This window comes from Arvicanthis niloticus, chromosome 15 (genome assembly GCF_011762505.2).
Source record: "Arvicanthis niloticus isolate mArvNil1 chromosome 15, mArvNil1.pat.X, whole genome shotgun sequence".
In the NCBI taxonomy this organism is placed as follows: domain Eukaryota; kingdom Metazoa; phylum Chordata; class Mammalia; order Rodentia; family Muridae; genus Arvicanthis; species Arvicanthis niloticus.
The window spans coordinates 26,512,538-26,529,357 of record NC_047672.1 but is presented as its reverse complement, the minus strand read 5'-3'; the positions used below and the strand labels follow the sequence as shown (position 1 = coordinate 26,529,357).

The following is a 16,820-nucleotide window of genomic DNA, read 5'->3' as shown; positions in this document are numbered from 1 at the left end:
TTCCCCTTGGACTTTTGCTGAAATCTGTCTTCTGACTTCCCACCCAAGCTTCCAGGAAGTCCTTCTTTTTCTCTGGTGCCCCTCCTCTTCTAAACATCTTTCTAATATGTCTGCTTCTCTGACATTTACACCTCCAATAGACCAAAATGTTACTGTCATCCAAAACCTAGAGGCACTCCCTGCAGCTAAAATCCCCGCCCCATGACACATGTTATGTTTCAAATGGAAACATAATCAGGACACGAGTATTTTGCTTCCTCCCACTGTTTAATCATGAGCACTTTGGGAGCCAGAATGCTACTGATCTACAGCTACCCTATCTCTCACAATATATGATAAGCTTTTAACATGCTAAGAGCCATTATACAGATGGAGAAAAATCTCTACCTGTGACCAGATACCATCTACAAATACTCACGGGTGTGGACTCTCCTGGTCCTTCTCTTTGCTAAGCTGATAACCTTCGAGGACAAACTGTCTCTATGTGCCCCCCCTAACACAGCCATATAATGTTCCATGATAGAAGAGCAAAGCACTGAGGAAATGCCATGATGAGGCACACACACCACAGTTGAGGGCAGGTGGGATTTCAGTGTAGAAGAAAATATGTTCCTTGTATTAAAAGTTCTGCCAATGCGTACTGCTGGGTTGAAATCCGGTTGAGAACAACACATTATATACTTGTATGCTCACGGTACATTACACAACAAAAATGTCCTTCTGTAACCCAATACCTATGAATATATACCAATGAAAATTAAAATCAAAACTTGGTAATAAGCACAATAAAAATAACAATAATAACAGCTGGGACTGAGGCAAGTGCAGAATTAAGTCTCTTTGCTCCCAACTTATCAGGCCAAAGTCGTTTTAATCTTAAGAAGCAAATCCATGGAACAGAGGGTTCCTAGTTACTAAAACAATGTCTTACGATTCTAATATAAAATGGTGGTTTGAGGTACTTTTAGGACTGTAGCCTGCAATAGCAGGGAGAGTTCCTTTGTTGTTCTGAGTGAGAGGAGAACCCTGGGAATAAGCTCTTGGGATGGAGCCAAGGGTACATAATGGAATAATATGAGTCATAGCCATCAGGATGATTGTCGCTCTCCTGTGCTCGGGAAGACAGACACTTCCTGTGTCAGGATTCAATGTCTATTTAGCAAACAAAGATCTCACTCTTATTTGCTGTCTAAAAATCTTCCACTGGGTTTAAAGTCCCAGAATATTTTATTATCCTGTTAAATCATATTTACAATTGACAAATTGGGTTTCCTCTGTTGGAGAAAAGTAGGGGGGGTGCTATGATTTGAGTAGTTTTTAAAAAAATGTCATTTCACAGAAGAAAATGTGTGGCCTTTCACACGTAACAGGATGAGCATTGGGATTAAGCTTCCGAATACAGGCATGTATGTTCCTCTCCACCCTCTCAAAGTCCATAGGTGAACTGAATAGTGTTATCTGAATGAATGTACCCAGAAAGTCAGGCAAAATAAACTGCCATCTTTCTGTTGCAACACTTACGTCATATACAGACCAACAGGGGGAAAGATTAAGAATTAAGGTCTGTTTGTTTATGACTAAAAATACTCCATCAAAACAATTGTAGGAAGCTGCTGTTATCTGCGCAGTTGCTAGGCAGATAGGCTTCCTTAGTCACTGCCAATCCCGAGGCATATTGGGTGGTGAGCGAACAGCCAATCAAAAGTGAATACATCACTCTAGACTGTACTTAAGCGGGACCCCTTCCTCAGCTCTCCCCTTCCGCGTCTCTCCACGTTTCTCCACGTGGGTGATAAAGATTAAAAAGCCTCGTTTACAGTAACTACCTGATCTCTGCGTCTCGTGATTTCTCCGTGGATGCAAAGCTCAAAGGGGGGCGCGTTAGAAACAATAAAAGCAATAGCCAAGAAACAAAAGCAATAATAGAGCCCAAACCAATACAACCACTGCAATGTATGATTCCTCCAGAGGACTGTAGTGTGGCCATGATGGAAGTAGACGTCAGTTGAGGGCACTGGCTTTGGAAAGGATCAGAGACTCCAGGCTCCTTGGCCCTTTATGTTTGGTGGAGACCTCTCATTCACTCTCACATGACAACTGCCACTATCGTCTGCATGAGGTAATGTAGTCAAGGTGAGCCCTTACTGAGCCTGTGCCATGCATGCTGTTTAAACAGTTAACCTCTAAAGCTCTAAGCTAAAGAAATTAAAATGTCTTCTCCTTATAAAGTTACCCTGCCTTGAGCATTTTGCTATAGCAAGAGTGATTTATATAGCTATCCTCTAAGCCCACTAGGCCAGGAAAGACTGCACTATCAAAGACTACCATGCATGGTCCTATTGAAACGAGACACTGAAAATCCTGCATTAGACTTGCTTTTCTGGGAAACAGACATGGTCAGGAGAATACACTACATTACATTTCCAGATGAGGAAAATAAAAAGTCAGGATTGTCCGGACGTGATGACAAATCTTCACTGTCAGTTTGACTGGGTTCAGAATCACCTAAGAGTTATATAACATCTAGGTATGTCTGTGAAGGTGACTTCAGCCAGGTCTGAGAAAGTAAGATCTATCCTGAGCTGGATGGCACCACCTCAATAGGTGGACCAAGTCTCAATAGAAGGTGGAAAAGGAGGAAGCCAGATGACTACTGGGACTCTCCTTCTTGGTTTCAGTCTGCCCAGAGGTGAGCAAACAGCCTCACACTCCTCCAGTCACATCTTGGCAGGTGTTCTAGGCACCATGCTTTACCCACAACAAGAGACTATATCCTTGTCTCTGAACCAGAGTAAGCACATACTCTGATAAGTTGTTTCCTGTGAGGCATTTGCCCAAAGCAGTGTGAAAAGTAACTAATAAAACTGACAAGATTAAGCTAAAAATAGCATAAGAAGCATTTATCTTATGCCTCAGCAATACACATAAATATTCTATGTATGCTTAGAATTTATTTCTTTTATTATTGTGTTTATATGCATGATGCATTTCTGGGCATGTATGTTGAAGTTAGAGGCAAACTCAAGTCATCAGGCATATATGACAGGGAGTGCCTGTAGCCACTGGACTACCTCAATGACCCAAAAAATATTTCATAAATATATTTATAAACTTTAAAAGTAATTTAGCTATCAAAGAAACTTCTAGACATTTACTGTATCTTGACTGGCTGGGAACTGATGTTTTCTCTTCTTTGTGCCAGTTTATTTTTTGGCTCCAAATTGACAATTGCAGAGGTCTTGAATGTTCAGTGCACATGCATCAACCAGCCTTTTCTCATCATGCCTTCTATAATATATTTTCTTTTCATTTCTTATGGGTGTTTCAGGGTGTTAGGACAGACCAGGAAAACTCAATTGAGTTGGTCTGAACTCAAACTCTCTCACAAATGAAATGTCCTTTGTGGTTCATCACCACATCAGTAATGTAACCTAAATAAATAGATAGATAGATAGATAGATAGATAGATAGATAGATAGATAGATAGATAGCCAGGCCCTCAAAAACCAACTGGTATTGATATGTTCTTGTTGTTATCTGGCTCAGAAGACATCAGGTACTATTACAGTCCTGGAGCAAAGGATGAACCGCATCTCTTTTGTTCTTGAATGTGGAAAATACAAAACATCCTAAAAAATTCTTTCCTGGGTAAAGAATCCATCTCTAAATAAATCTGTTGTCCATGGAGGTGATCAGAACAAACCCTTCCTTTTTCTATTTATAGTCTGAAGCCCTTTCCTGGTTACTTTATTACCACAATGTCTTAGGAGTTCAGATCTGAACTAAATTTAACATGCCTCTCGTCTAGCCACTTTATTTTTTTTTATAGAGAAGGAATTTGGAGACATACCAACAACCTCACTCTGAACCCATGTAATGAATTGTGAAAATCTACTTCTGTAAAAGGGCACTTCCCTTCACCCCCTTTACACTCTTTAATAAAAAATATTTTCAGGAATTAAATGATGAGTGCAAATGCTAGACATAAAGCTCATTCTGCAACCTTCTAGTGACACACATGCACATACATGCAGGCACACATGCATGCACGCATGTGCACACACAGAGAGACACAGAAAATAGCTAAGATCCAGGTCCAACAAGTACAGTGCTGCTTAGGAGCCAATTGTCCCTCAACCCCCAACTGATACACACAGCCATCCCTAGTGTCTCAGAATATGACTTGGAATGTGTAAAGAATTGGTATTTTGTGAGGAAATAAGTAAAAATAAGATCATTTTAGAAGAAGTGAGCACATCAGACCATTTTCTTTATAGGAAAAAAGAATCTGGTAAAGACACATGCTAGACTCAAGGAGAGCAACTGGAGAAGATGCCATCTCCACGTATAGGAGACAGGGTTCAGAAGTCAACCCTGGCCTCACCTTTGTCTAGCCTGCCAAACTATGGGAAAACACGATTCTGTGGCTTTGCTGCTCAGTCTGTGGTGCTCTAATAAGGAAGCCCAAACAAATTAATAAGGGTGTCAGTTCAAATGCAGTGAGGGACAACTTGTTTGGTTTAATCTCACAGTTAGAATTAGTGTGTGTGTGTGTGTGTGTGTGTGTGTGTGTGTGTAGTGACAAAGTAAAAAAAAATTCACTTTCCCAAATTTCAAAATGTCCCCCAAATCCCTATCCTGCTGTGGCTATTCAAGCCCCAGTTTCAACTTCTCCTGAAAGAAGACATGCTATACAGAAAAACTGAAACCATGACTTTGTGTTTATTGAAAATTTTTAAGGTCAGAGTTTTATATGTTTGTTTTTCCTTTTTTAACAATACAGGAGAATCAAATCCAGGCTCCTGTAAATGCTAGGTCTGTACTCTCTCACTGAGCTACATCTCCCAGTCCTAAATTATTTTTATAGTTTAAAAATTACATTAGTTAGGGCCAGCAACATGGCTCCATGGTGGGTAAGGTCACTTGCTGTGTGTGAAGCCTGACCACCTGGCTCTGTCCCTGGAACCCATGTGGTAAAAAATTCCCACAATGCCTTCTGACTGTGTGATTGTGCATATGCACAATAATCCTTAAAATAAACAGGTAATGCAAAAAATTACTAAATAATTGTTGAAGTAATTATTTAATAAACCCGCTGGTCACATAGACTATCTAGGCTGCAGCAGCTATGCTGAGCTCAGCCGCCATGTTGTGTGGCCAGAGGCCACGTGCCTGCCGCAGCTATAAACAACCAGCCAGAGACACCAGCCCTGCCACCCATGAGATGCCAGCATGGGAGATGGCTCTGCCAATCTCTCACGCTGTCTCCGCAAGGCTGGGCATTGCCAAGACCATCTCGCCATCCATGTGGGCCCAGTAATAAAGTGAGACTCTAATGCTTAAAGATTAATCAAAGGCTTTATATATTTGGTAATGCTCAATAACAACATGCCCTTACAATCAGAGGTGTAACCCAATACCCAACCTAGATATACCAACTACCTTTGACTGCTACAGACAAGTGAACATCAGCCTCCATGTCCCCCTCTCTTGTTCTCCATCTCTCCTTAGCTCCTCCTTTTCCTTCTCCTCCTCCCTTACTACTCCTCTTCCTCTCCTTACTCCTCCCACCTTAGCTCCTCCTACAAATAATTTCACTGCGAAATACACATTAAAGTATTCTCATGCCTTTCTACCCAATAAACACTCTTAGAGCATGTATGATTCACAAACCTTTTCAAGGACTCTGTCTCTTATCCCAAAGATGACTTTGACAATGGCCCCATATGCCCCGTACACCCAAGCCAGCAAATCCAACACCAAATAGTCACCTCAGTCTTGAAATGAACTCTTACTATACAAAAAGTGCTGAGTCCTAAAATTGTTCATTCACCTACATAGATATGAATAATTCATCTGTAAATATAGACGCTAAAAGCAATGTGATAGAATTTTGAAAATCTGGGGAATCCTGAATGCCTTGGGCCTTTACATAAGTGTACTGAATCCTGAACCCTGTACTGACCTCTGCAATAGGAGACCATAAAAGCCATCCCTCAGTAGAGATGGAAGCATGACCTTTCCTGGTAAGCCTGGTGCTGACCCTCACTGCAGGGGGAAGCATGTGTAAATCTTCCTGGTGAGCCTGGTGCTGACCCTCACTGCAGGGGGAAATATGCATAACTCTTCCTGGTGAGCCTGATGCTGACCCTCACTGCAGGGGGAAGCATGGGTATCTTTGTAAACCTTTTCTTATAGCAACACTTGAAATCTGTAGCTTCAAAGAATCAAAACATCTAAAATGGGGAGAACTAAATTCTTAACAACTCACGTCTGCATTTTGCTTCAAAAAGGTGTATCTGGTACACGCTGATTAAAATACGTAACTCATACACATTCACACACTGCAAATGACCAGAGTTCATATTGATGATGAGTTCATCTTAAGTACTATAGAGGAAAGTCTTAAGACCTAACCTCAAATCAGATAGGCCTGTGTTTTAACCCTCACTTTATTGACTTACAGTATGTTAGAAAGCAAACTTCCTACCATTATTCTCAGTCTTCTCATCTATGACAGAAGCATAATAGTAATTATTACCCAATGCAGTTATTAAGGTGCCAAGCTGGCCACAGTAGAAGATATTTGGAACAGTCTAAGTACATATCACCTCTCTGACCAAGTGTAAACATCCATGTGGTTCTTGCAGGGAGCACGGTAAGGCCTTAACTAAGTGTTCCAAGGCAGTACAGTACCTAATCTCCTGCTCAGTACCCAGAACCCAAAGTATCCTGCAGTTCCATGACTAATCTTGTGGATGTCTCCTCTTGGGGCAAATTTTAATGAGATTTAAAGTCATGCTTTGGATTTACCAGAACAGAATTTCGGGGCTGACGGGAATTCCAAGAATTGAGTGCATTTTAAATTTTTTCTTAAAACAAAATGCAAAAGGATAATGAATCCATGGTGTGTGATATAGCGACAAAGGTTATCAAGATATTTACATCAGAAGCCTGGAGTGTCCAGTTAGCAGGGACACCTGTGCTCTATTTACCTACGCTGTCATGACACACCTTGAGAGGAATGACATTGAGACAGGGAAGGAGCTCAAGAGGAAATCTACATTATATAAAGACCAAAGAAGCCCCTTATTTGGGTTGTAGCCTGGGCATTAGTTTGGAAGCAGCCTGGGACAGAGCCAGAGCCATTCTTATGTTCTCTGCCCTCGTAATTTTCCATTTAGCACATCTGCCATATGAACGAGCAGGGAAGAGTGGGAGAGGAAGAGAAGAGAGAAAGATGGCTGGAGGACTAGTCAGATAACATACAAAATGTCAGAATATCAGGAGAAACAGGAATGGGTAAAGCCTGGCAGATTCTTAGAGGACAAATAGTGTTGCTTTCTAAAGGATGCAAAACTAACCCTGTGTCACTGTCTGACACAGGGTTCCAGGTTCTTTCAGTTCTATAAACAGGGCAGTTCTCACCTGATCTTTTAAAATAGAAAGCTTTAGGGTCCTTCGACTTCTGTAGAAGTGGTGTAGGCTCACTAAAATTATAAGAAAATTATCTACAATCCTACTGTTCCGAGGTAATTGTACAAGAATATAATAAAAGGAATAGTTGTGAACAAATAATCTAAATACATCTGGGGTGCCTCGACCTTTCAATGTCCTCAAAACTTGTTTTTGTTTTTTTGTTTTTCTTTTGTTTTTTTTTTTTGTTTGTTTGATTGTTTGGGGGTTTTTTTTTGTTTTTTGTTTTTTTTCTGGTTTTTGTTGTTGTTGTTGTTGTTGTTGTTGTTTTGAGCCAGAAACTTTACAAAGTTTTAAATTCATGAATCTGAATCTGGACATTTTCCTGCCCAGATTCTAGAAGCTCAGCTGGCCTGAGTACATTTCCATCAAGAGCTTGGTCTGTGGAATCAAACCACAGGTGAGGGACCATCCTTTGCACTATAGGCACACCTCAAAAACCACAGAGACGAGCACATGCTTTCCACAGTGTCTGTGTTGCTTCCCAATACCATTCTTGATGAAGTAGAGGAGTTTATGGAAAGAAAGAAAAGAAAAGGTATTCTGTAGCATGCAAATCTTCCAATTACAAGTCTTATTTTGTAATTACAGGGTCAGGGTCACATAAGCAAGAGAGGCAGATGTTGCATAATATACAGCACACAGTTAAGGAAATGTCGGGGAAGTTTTGATGTGGCCAGCTAGAGAAGACAATTATAATATTTTCTAATGAGCTGCAGAGACTAGCTTCCTTCTCCCCTCAGAGGCATGCAGACATTAAACCACAGACTTCAGTCATGAAGAGTCATGAAGATTGAAGGTTCTCGGTTCTGCATCTGTACTTTTTCATCCATGGAACTCTTAAATCCAGCCCCAAATAAAATCTTAAAAATGGCACAATGACAATATTTCCTCCTCTCGCCTTCAAACTCTTTAACTTTTGCAAAGAAAATCAATTTACTTTTATCCTTTAGCAAGAAGCCTTCATTTATCAAAATCAATTTTGCAAAGCTGAATCACATTCAGCCTGTGGTCAAATATGACAAGTTACACTGTCCTTCCAATATGTGTACTTTCCCTCAGGCAGCAAACAAACCCACACAAGTTAGCACCAGGCAGATCCTGTTTGTGTCTAAATTATAACTTTGGATGGTGTATTATATTTAACATATGTTAGTGGCAGGGAGGATGCCCTGGTGTCTGCAGGGACACTTTGCTGCCTTGAGCTGGGGCATGTGCTGAGTCTGGGCCTAAGGAAAGACACAGTGTGAGGGACCTGTGGCAAGCTCCAGGCCTGGCACTGTGACCCAGTTATCTTACAGAAGGAAGCCTTTCCACCTTTTTTTCTCCCTAACTAAATAAAGCAATTAAGCAGCCCTAAGAGAACTTTTGAAGGTGAAAACTAGCAACAAACTGGTGAAGAAGGCCAGAATGCAGCCATCTTTCCCTGCTGTGCACTCCCTCACTGTCCCTTCTCACAGACTATCGCTGGACTCCAGAAGCATCCGATCTGAAAGTGGGCGCCAGGTGCAGGCAGGGAGAGAGCTGGGAGAAAGCACGGGCTGTGGCTCGAGTTCAGGAAAGTGACATCTCAGAATGCCGACTCACTGAGAAAATTAAATCTTATTTCTCTTTTAATGCTTCCTCCCCTTCATCCACTCACACTTCAAATTTGGGCCATTTTGCTGCTCCGGTAGCCACCATGGCAAAGGTCCTACGACAGCTGAGATCACTAACATCAAGAAAACCATCTCCTTTCTAGTCTCAGGAACTTCCATGCCCAGACGGGTGATCAACCTTCTTTGCTTCTCTTTCTGTCACAGAAGGAAACACGCATCATAAGGAAGTTACTGAAGCTTGAATTGTCTGGTAAGAGAGGAGTGACTTCCAAGGGAAAAAGGGCTGAGAACGCATGTTCATAAAGGTTTCTGTGCGACACGCAAGGGTCTCTCTCCAGGCTGCATCTATGTGAATGCCAGAGGACAGACCCTGCCCAGGTCCCACACTAGAGACACAGTACGGCCATGCTGTCCAATGGGAGAACACCAAGAGTCATTTTTAAGCAAGGTAACAATCACAGTTACAACCCTGAGGACAGTCAGAACTTGTGGCTTGAACCTCATTATGTCAAATGCTAACAAGGGGAAAAAGCAAAATTCACTACAGAACCAGAGCTAGAGTAATCAAAATGAGCCCAATATGAGCAGAAGGGAGGAAGTAATAAAAGGCAAAGTTCAACTATATTTCAAACAGAAAAACAGTCAGGAAAGCCAATGTAACCAACTGACAATTTGGGGGATTATGGATAAAACAACTCTGCCAAGACTGACAAAAACTTCAAAAGATACACTGAATTACAAATATCAGGAATAAAAGAGAACTATGTTTACAGACTCCACAGAAATAAAAGAGATAAGAAAATTCCTTTCATAATTCCATACATATTAATTGCCAACAAAGAAGAAATGGACAGATTCTTTGAAAATATCAAACAACTATAAAAAATTCACCAAGGTAAAGATAAATAACCTGAATAGTCCTAGAGATTTTAAAATAATTTTATTTACCACTCAAGGGGGTTATTTATTATTTATATTTTCTGTGTATAACTATTTGACTGCATGCATGTATGCATACCATGTGCTTGCCTTGTGCCCAGGGAGGTCAGAGGAGACTGCTGGGTCCTCTGGAATTAGAGTCACAGGCAGTTGTGACTCCAGGCCATCTGGAAGAGGACTGTGTGCTCCCAACTGTTGACTCTCTCCCTCAGCTCCTTTGATCTACATATAAAGGTTGAAAGAAAAAAATTCTAATGCCCAAATGGCTTCACTCACTGGCAAATTCTAACAAACGAAAGTCAAGAGTCTTTGGGAAAAAAAAAAAAAAAGAAAGAAAGAAAGACAAACCTTGATAGGTAACACTTCAGCAGAAGAAATTTAGGACTTGGCTTGGAGAGATGCCTCATCAGTTCAGAAGACTGACTGCTTTCCAGAGAACCTGGGTTAGAGTCCTAGTACCTGCATGGCTGCTCACAACCACCTGTAATTCCAATTTTGGAGGATATGGCACCCCCTCTGGCCTCAGCTGGCAACAGGAATGCATGTGGTACACAGACATACATGCAAACAAACACCCACATGTAAATTAAAAGAAACAAATAAAGGATTGCAAACAATTAACCTAACAGTGAAAAAAGCAAGGTTTCCTAAAACCGAACAACAGCAAAGCAAATGACCTCTCTTATGCAATAGCATACGAGATACTGAATAAGATACACAATGTAAAAGAAATATAGACATACAGATTGGAATAAAATAAGCCAAGCTATTTCAATTGATAAACTAGAGGATGCCATCAAAGTCAGACTAAAAAGACTTCTTAAGCTGGGCTATAGGTTCTAAGGTCAGTGCCTATGAATCCACACTGCCACTGCCGAGATTCAAACTCTGCTGACCACAGGAAGCAACGGGACGCGTGAAGAATTCCAAATGTCAGCCGCAGAAAGGCAAAATGGCAAAACCACTCTGGAAACAGCTTTCCACTTGCTCTCTTGCGAAGGAAAGCAAATATACCTGCCATGTGGATCCAACCACCTCATTTCCAGACACTTAACCTAAGGTAGTGTGAACTTTTGCTCATATAAAATCTTAATGGTTTGAGCCATGTCAACAATCACTTTCAACCAGCAACCATCCAGGTATCTTTCACTGTGTGAGTGAAAACAGCCACAGGGTGGAAGGTGGCTCAAAAACAAAATGCAACAGATGACTGCCCCATATGACAAGATAAATGTGAAAGGTGTTATGCTTAGTCAAAAATACCAGCTGAGATGGATTACATATTGTTTAATTCCGTCTCTGTGGAACTCTCAAAGGCACAAATCCATGGTGATCAGTTGGGTGATAAGAGTAACTAATGGCATCTGAATGGATTACAGGGTAGTATTGTAGAGGAAAATTAGTGACATTAGTGATGTAATCCGTGTCCCGATGATGGTGATGGTTATATGAATTTACACTTGCTTTAAAACTCATGGGACTGCACCAGAAGTAACAATGTTTCCACATATTAATTTCAAAGACTGGTTAAAAAAAAAAACACAACCAACTGCGACAAATAGGCAGAAAAACTTAGTACAACTCAAATCTCTCTACTTGGAGTCATGTAATGCTGAATTGTAATTACACTGTAGTCAACTCAATTAGGTCTGATGTTGGTGCGTTCATTTCCCAGGGGCAGAAACACAGCTTTCTGATCTCAATGTCTCTAATATCCCGGAGTTTCTGATGTCTGAAGTAAGCAGCGTTGAAAGTTGAAAATGATAAGTCAAATGTAAGTGGATCATGTTACTTCATTTTTATGCCAGAAAAGCAAGAAGGAAATGTTATCCAATGAAAAGTAGCTACCAACCAGTAAAAGAATTCCAGAAAGCCTCATTTTGAGGTTCCATAGGCTTTTTAGCAGATGCTTAACTGGAGCAACGGGCTGAAGGATTTGGCACCATTATCCACATTTTAACAAATGCAGCATGCGTGTGCCCTTCAATGACTACTTCCCTATGAAGACACTTAATCATAGAGGTTATTAGTTTTTAAGCTACATTGTAGAGGATGTGCATGAGAATATTCTTGGCTTAGTGTTGCCTTATTTGGTGAATGGGAAATTAAACAGTTTTGTTTAAAATCCATAAATTCATATTCAGGCATAAATGACCAAAATATTGCATAATACTAGTGACTACAGAGATGGCTCGGTGGCTAAGAACACATACTGCCTTTGTAGAGGACAGGAGTTTGCTTCCAGCACCCACACTGGGGTGGCTTAAAACCACCTGTAAATCCTGCCTCGAGAGATCTAGTCATTGTCTTCTGGACTCCACAGGCACCTGCACTCAAGTGCATAACCCACCTCCCAACACATAATTTAAAAATAATAAAAATAAGTCTTAGAAGTATTCCATAGTGCTGACATTTTGTGTGTGGTTAGATTTTAGTATTACATAACAACTCCTAACAATCTATGCTTCACCTTCTTATCACCACACGAATTCTGGCTTTCCTCAAAAAAAGTTACCCGAAAACTAGAGAAAAGGATGCTTTCTTTCCAGGAAAGGGTACTTCAGACCGTTTCAAGGGGTCAACATTGCTTTAGGAGCAGCAGAGAGCCCCCTCCAAAGATCCAAAGAGCATCTATTTAAAGCAGGTGTCAGGTCTGGATGGTCAGTTGAGAGGAAGCAAAGTTAACAAGCCAGGCATGTCTGGGCCTCCCAAATATCGTGGACAGAAAAGGCTGAGTTAGCACTGTTCATGATACAAGGGCACCAGATGCACCGCTGTGATTGGACTTCTCTCCATCTTCTTGCTCTATATAAGATATGTCGTCACCCAGAGGTATAACACCTATGTGCTATAACCATATGTCACAGACATGAAATATTTTCATATCAACACTACAGTGTTAAAGTAACCACATCTACCGCCTGCTATATTCTACAGAAAAAAATACCTTGCTGTAGGACACCCGTTCTTGGAATACACAATCAACAGCCCCACTTAAGATACAAAGCTACACTGTCAACAAACCCATGATAGGGAATGGAACTCAACCGCTTTCACACACACCTCAGTTACTGGCATTCTCTTTTCTCTGACCTCCGTCTGTGGAGCCACTAAAAGCCTGATCAGATGACTGACAGCCAGTCTCTAGAAACGAGTTTACTGAGGATCCTACAGAGTGGAGAATTTTACCCTGGAAGCATCAACGGATTGGAAATGAAATACCATTGCCTTGTTGGGTTTTGATTGTTCAATTATAAGGCCCGCACGCTCCATGCAGGTACTAAGGGGTGTTATTGATCACTAGATCTGCGGCATAGAATAGTGCATGGCACTCAGCCAGGGAAAAAAAGAAACACTCGTCAGCTAACATATATTTCTAGTAAATGTGACCTGTAAGCTGAAAACAAGATTGAGCAACTAAACTTTAGGAAGTATTTTTTAACACCATTAGATTTCAGATTTTCCACAATTCCTCACAGACACATATTTTCCTACTCATTAAGCCCACCAACTAACTATGGCTTAGTTTCACAGTGCTCTGTCAAGGTCCATGAATAGATCTGGAACAGAAAGATTCATAGGGATATATTGCTAATCACCTCAAGTAGGCCAAGTCTGGAGTGGGATGTACATACATCTCGAGTTCAGACAATGAAAACCAAATGGAACTTTAAAAACTAGAACAGGCTCATCAACAGTAAACTCCAGTGAGGTGTGACTGATTCTGAAAGCACAAATCAAGGAAGAATTATTTGAAAATGTGATCACGCTGCCGGGTCTGGAGAAACACTCAGAATCCAGACAGATGGAAGACCACATGAGGTTAGAAACCTGGATTCCTGAATTTGAATCTCATTCTATGACCTGTTAGTCTGTGACCTTCAACATGGAGACAGGAGAGAGAGCACTATTCCATATGCATAGCAAGGCACTTGAAGCATAATAAATATTAGGTAATGTAATACGAAGCAAGGAATGAAAGACAAATCAGTGTTTAGTGCCAAAAATGCTAAAAGAAAAATCCTAAAAATCCTATTTCCATTTTGTTTATCTCATTTCACCAGAAAATTAAAACACCCTGGAGAATATTGAGCATAAACCACTAATCATGCATAATGATAAATTTCTGCTAACTCAGTGAGAGCTCATGGTCATTGATCATTGTATAACAGCTGTAACTCTGTGGCACAAGAGTGAGCTCCGCACATGTTGGGGCCAGAAGCACTTCCTCAAATATATCTGTAACGATGTTGGTCTAACTGTCCTATGAGACTCTGAAAAACAGTGATGCTTAGCGTACAGTGTTACACCAACCCACACAATCAGGGGCCCTGAAGTACCTCATAAAAATTCGGAAGTGCACACGCATAATGGGTGGGGACATACAAAGCACAACGAGCTCCATTACTCTCCATTTCAAATTTTAAAAAATAGGGGTGTGAGAGCATCTATGATTAGGTGGCTCCCTTATCTCAGCAGACCTGTGGAGGAAAAGGATGCTGCGAGCAGCCTACCCCTGAGGAGAAGGTGGGGAATGAGGGCCAAAACAGAATGGCACTGTACTCACATGGTGAAGGAGCCGGGGGGAGCAGACACTCGCCGCAGGTCCGCAGCTTGCACCTGATGAATGCTAGAGGCGGCAGGGAATGAGCAGCGAAGACAGAGTCAGCAGGACAGCGTGGACAAACAAGGAACAAGCCGGGGAGAAAAAGAGAGACACACAAAGTTTAAACAGAAATTAAATGAGCGCATCACCAACAGCGATGAAAGAAAAATAAAAAGGAAATCAAGCCAGCCATGGAAGTAATCCAGAGAAGCCGGTGATAGCAATGAAGCCAACAGGACACATGGAAGCGGCTAGTTCCAGGCAAGCCACATACTGGAGTGCAGAGCCAAAGCAGGAGGGTGGGCTGTGGCACAGAACGTGTTATCAATGGCACCTTTGCTCCAGGACATCGAGGACAACTCAAGGGTGGAGGCACAGGCTTCCACACCAGAGTGGGAAAGCAACACACTGACCTCTCCCCGAGGAGGGGAGCCCATTTCATCCTCGCACCTCGCACCTCGTCTCTGAGGTCCCATCAGCGAGCCATCTTGAAAAGAGGAACTCAACAACCTTGAGCTTCCTTCAGCTGAACAGCAAAGGTTTTCTGAGAACCCCGGCAGTAGTTTTACAGAATTTCATTTCATCCCTCAGATGCCTTAATGTTACTCATACTTCAGGTACAAACGTGAGACCATAAACATCTCCCCTTCGTTCTTTTCTGGTGAGGACACTTCACAAACACTATTAGAAAATAAGCATTGTGCGATTTAACAAGTACATACATTCCCACAGAAGGTCCCCCATGAGTTTACGCCAGTGTTCTGTCCATGTTATCTTCAAAGACTCTGTTATGATCAATAGTACCCCTCAGTAGTCCAGGATGATGGAACCCAGTTGTCCAATTCAAAGTTAGCTAACTAGCACGCTTGCCTTTATGCAAAATGACTGTCCTTCATAATTGCAAACGAAGTCTAGGGCACTAGCTGAAAGACTTCCCTTTTACACCAGTTATTTTAAGCTTTTGATCACCTTCAATTGTGCTTCACAATATAGAACATAATGAAATACATCTGGTCTCTCTCTGTGTCTCAGTTTGTCTGTGTCTGTGTCTGTGTCTGTGTCTGTCTCTCTCTCTCTCTCTCTCTCTCTCTCTCTCTCTTGCACGTGCTACAGCTAGAAAATTAATTAAAAAAAAAAAACCTAGACAAAAATCTCTATGACATTTTGTGTGGAAAATATTTATTGGAATCCATACTCTGTGTAGACATATATGTTCTAATAAAGTGTGCTCCCTTGCCAATATCAGTTAGTGAACACATTTTATTTTATATATACTAATAAAATTGGGTTATTTTCTGCTAAATATGTTTCCTTTCATAATAGATGTAGACAGAATGGCACCATGAAGGCCTACTACTTAGTCATCGCTCATGGAGGCTCCTTCTAATTATTCACGTAATCGTATCTAATTGGTTCAATATTTGTCCTGCACTTGTAGTAAGACATCCTCGAAACATATTCTATATGACCTCTGTATCTGTGAGGTTTTACATAGCTGTTAGTCTGTTAATAGTTTCCAAGAAATGTAGCAGACATAGAAGGATAATGAAGTGCACATGGGAGTCACGGGCTCAATGTGTGATCATGTCTCAGAGACGATGCCAGGTACCTGGCATTCTGAGTGAAAGCCCAGGGTCTGCCCACAGAGCAGAGCGGAGAGACAAGCAAACAGATGAGGCCCTACGTAGGCAGACGATGTGATGAAAACAGCAACAAGAGGTACAATAAGTACGAGAGTCAGCGAGGACGGTACTTGGTGGAAGTGATACATGAGCTGGGTTCTGCACCATGAGCAAGGCTGGCAGAAGAAAGGAGAAAGGGGACCATGGTGAGAAGAAAATCCAGGGGCAAAAGGATGATGATGGAGAAAGGCTGTAGCTCCCCTGGGACAAAGGAGATCAGGATGAAGATGGAAAATACCAAAACCATATCTGTGAAGATAAGGAACAGAGGCTTTCCATTTGGGGAATTCTAATTGGTATAGTACAGAAGTCATCTTTCTAAAGAGGGCAGCCAGGTAAAATGGGAAATAAGTCTACTGTGAGCACATATTAGCAGTTTCCTAATGAACAGGAGAGGTGGTGTGCAGTAAGATCTGAGTGATGAACTGCAGATGGTCTGGTCTCAAGGAAAGTGCCAGCTAGCCAGCTAGGTGCGCAAAAGTGGAGGTGACTGAGGTGACTTCAGGGACAGAGGCGGGA

General features: G+C 41.5%; 1 protein-coding gene across 4 annotated transcripts in view; it reads right to left on the bottom strand.

Annotated features, from left to right (window-relative positions):
* The window catches only part of Dgki (diacylglycerol kinase iota), a 423,756-nt gene that overhangs the window by 125,032 nt on the left and 281,904 nt on the right, over nt 1-16,820 (bottom strand). For 2 of the 4 annotated variants that reach the window (XM_034519548.2, XM_076913542.1), the window contains exon 21: nt 14,581-14,643. The exons of the other annotated variants lie outside the window; for them this stretch is intronic. In XM_034519548.2, coding sequence (XP_034375439.1) covers nt 14,581-14,643 — 63 coding nt within the window. The remainder of the gene's footprint in view (nt 1-14,580; nt 14,644-16,820) is intronic. 4 annotated transcript variants of the gene reach the window in all.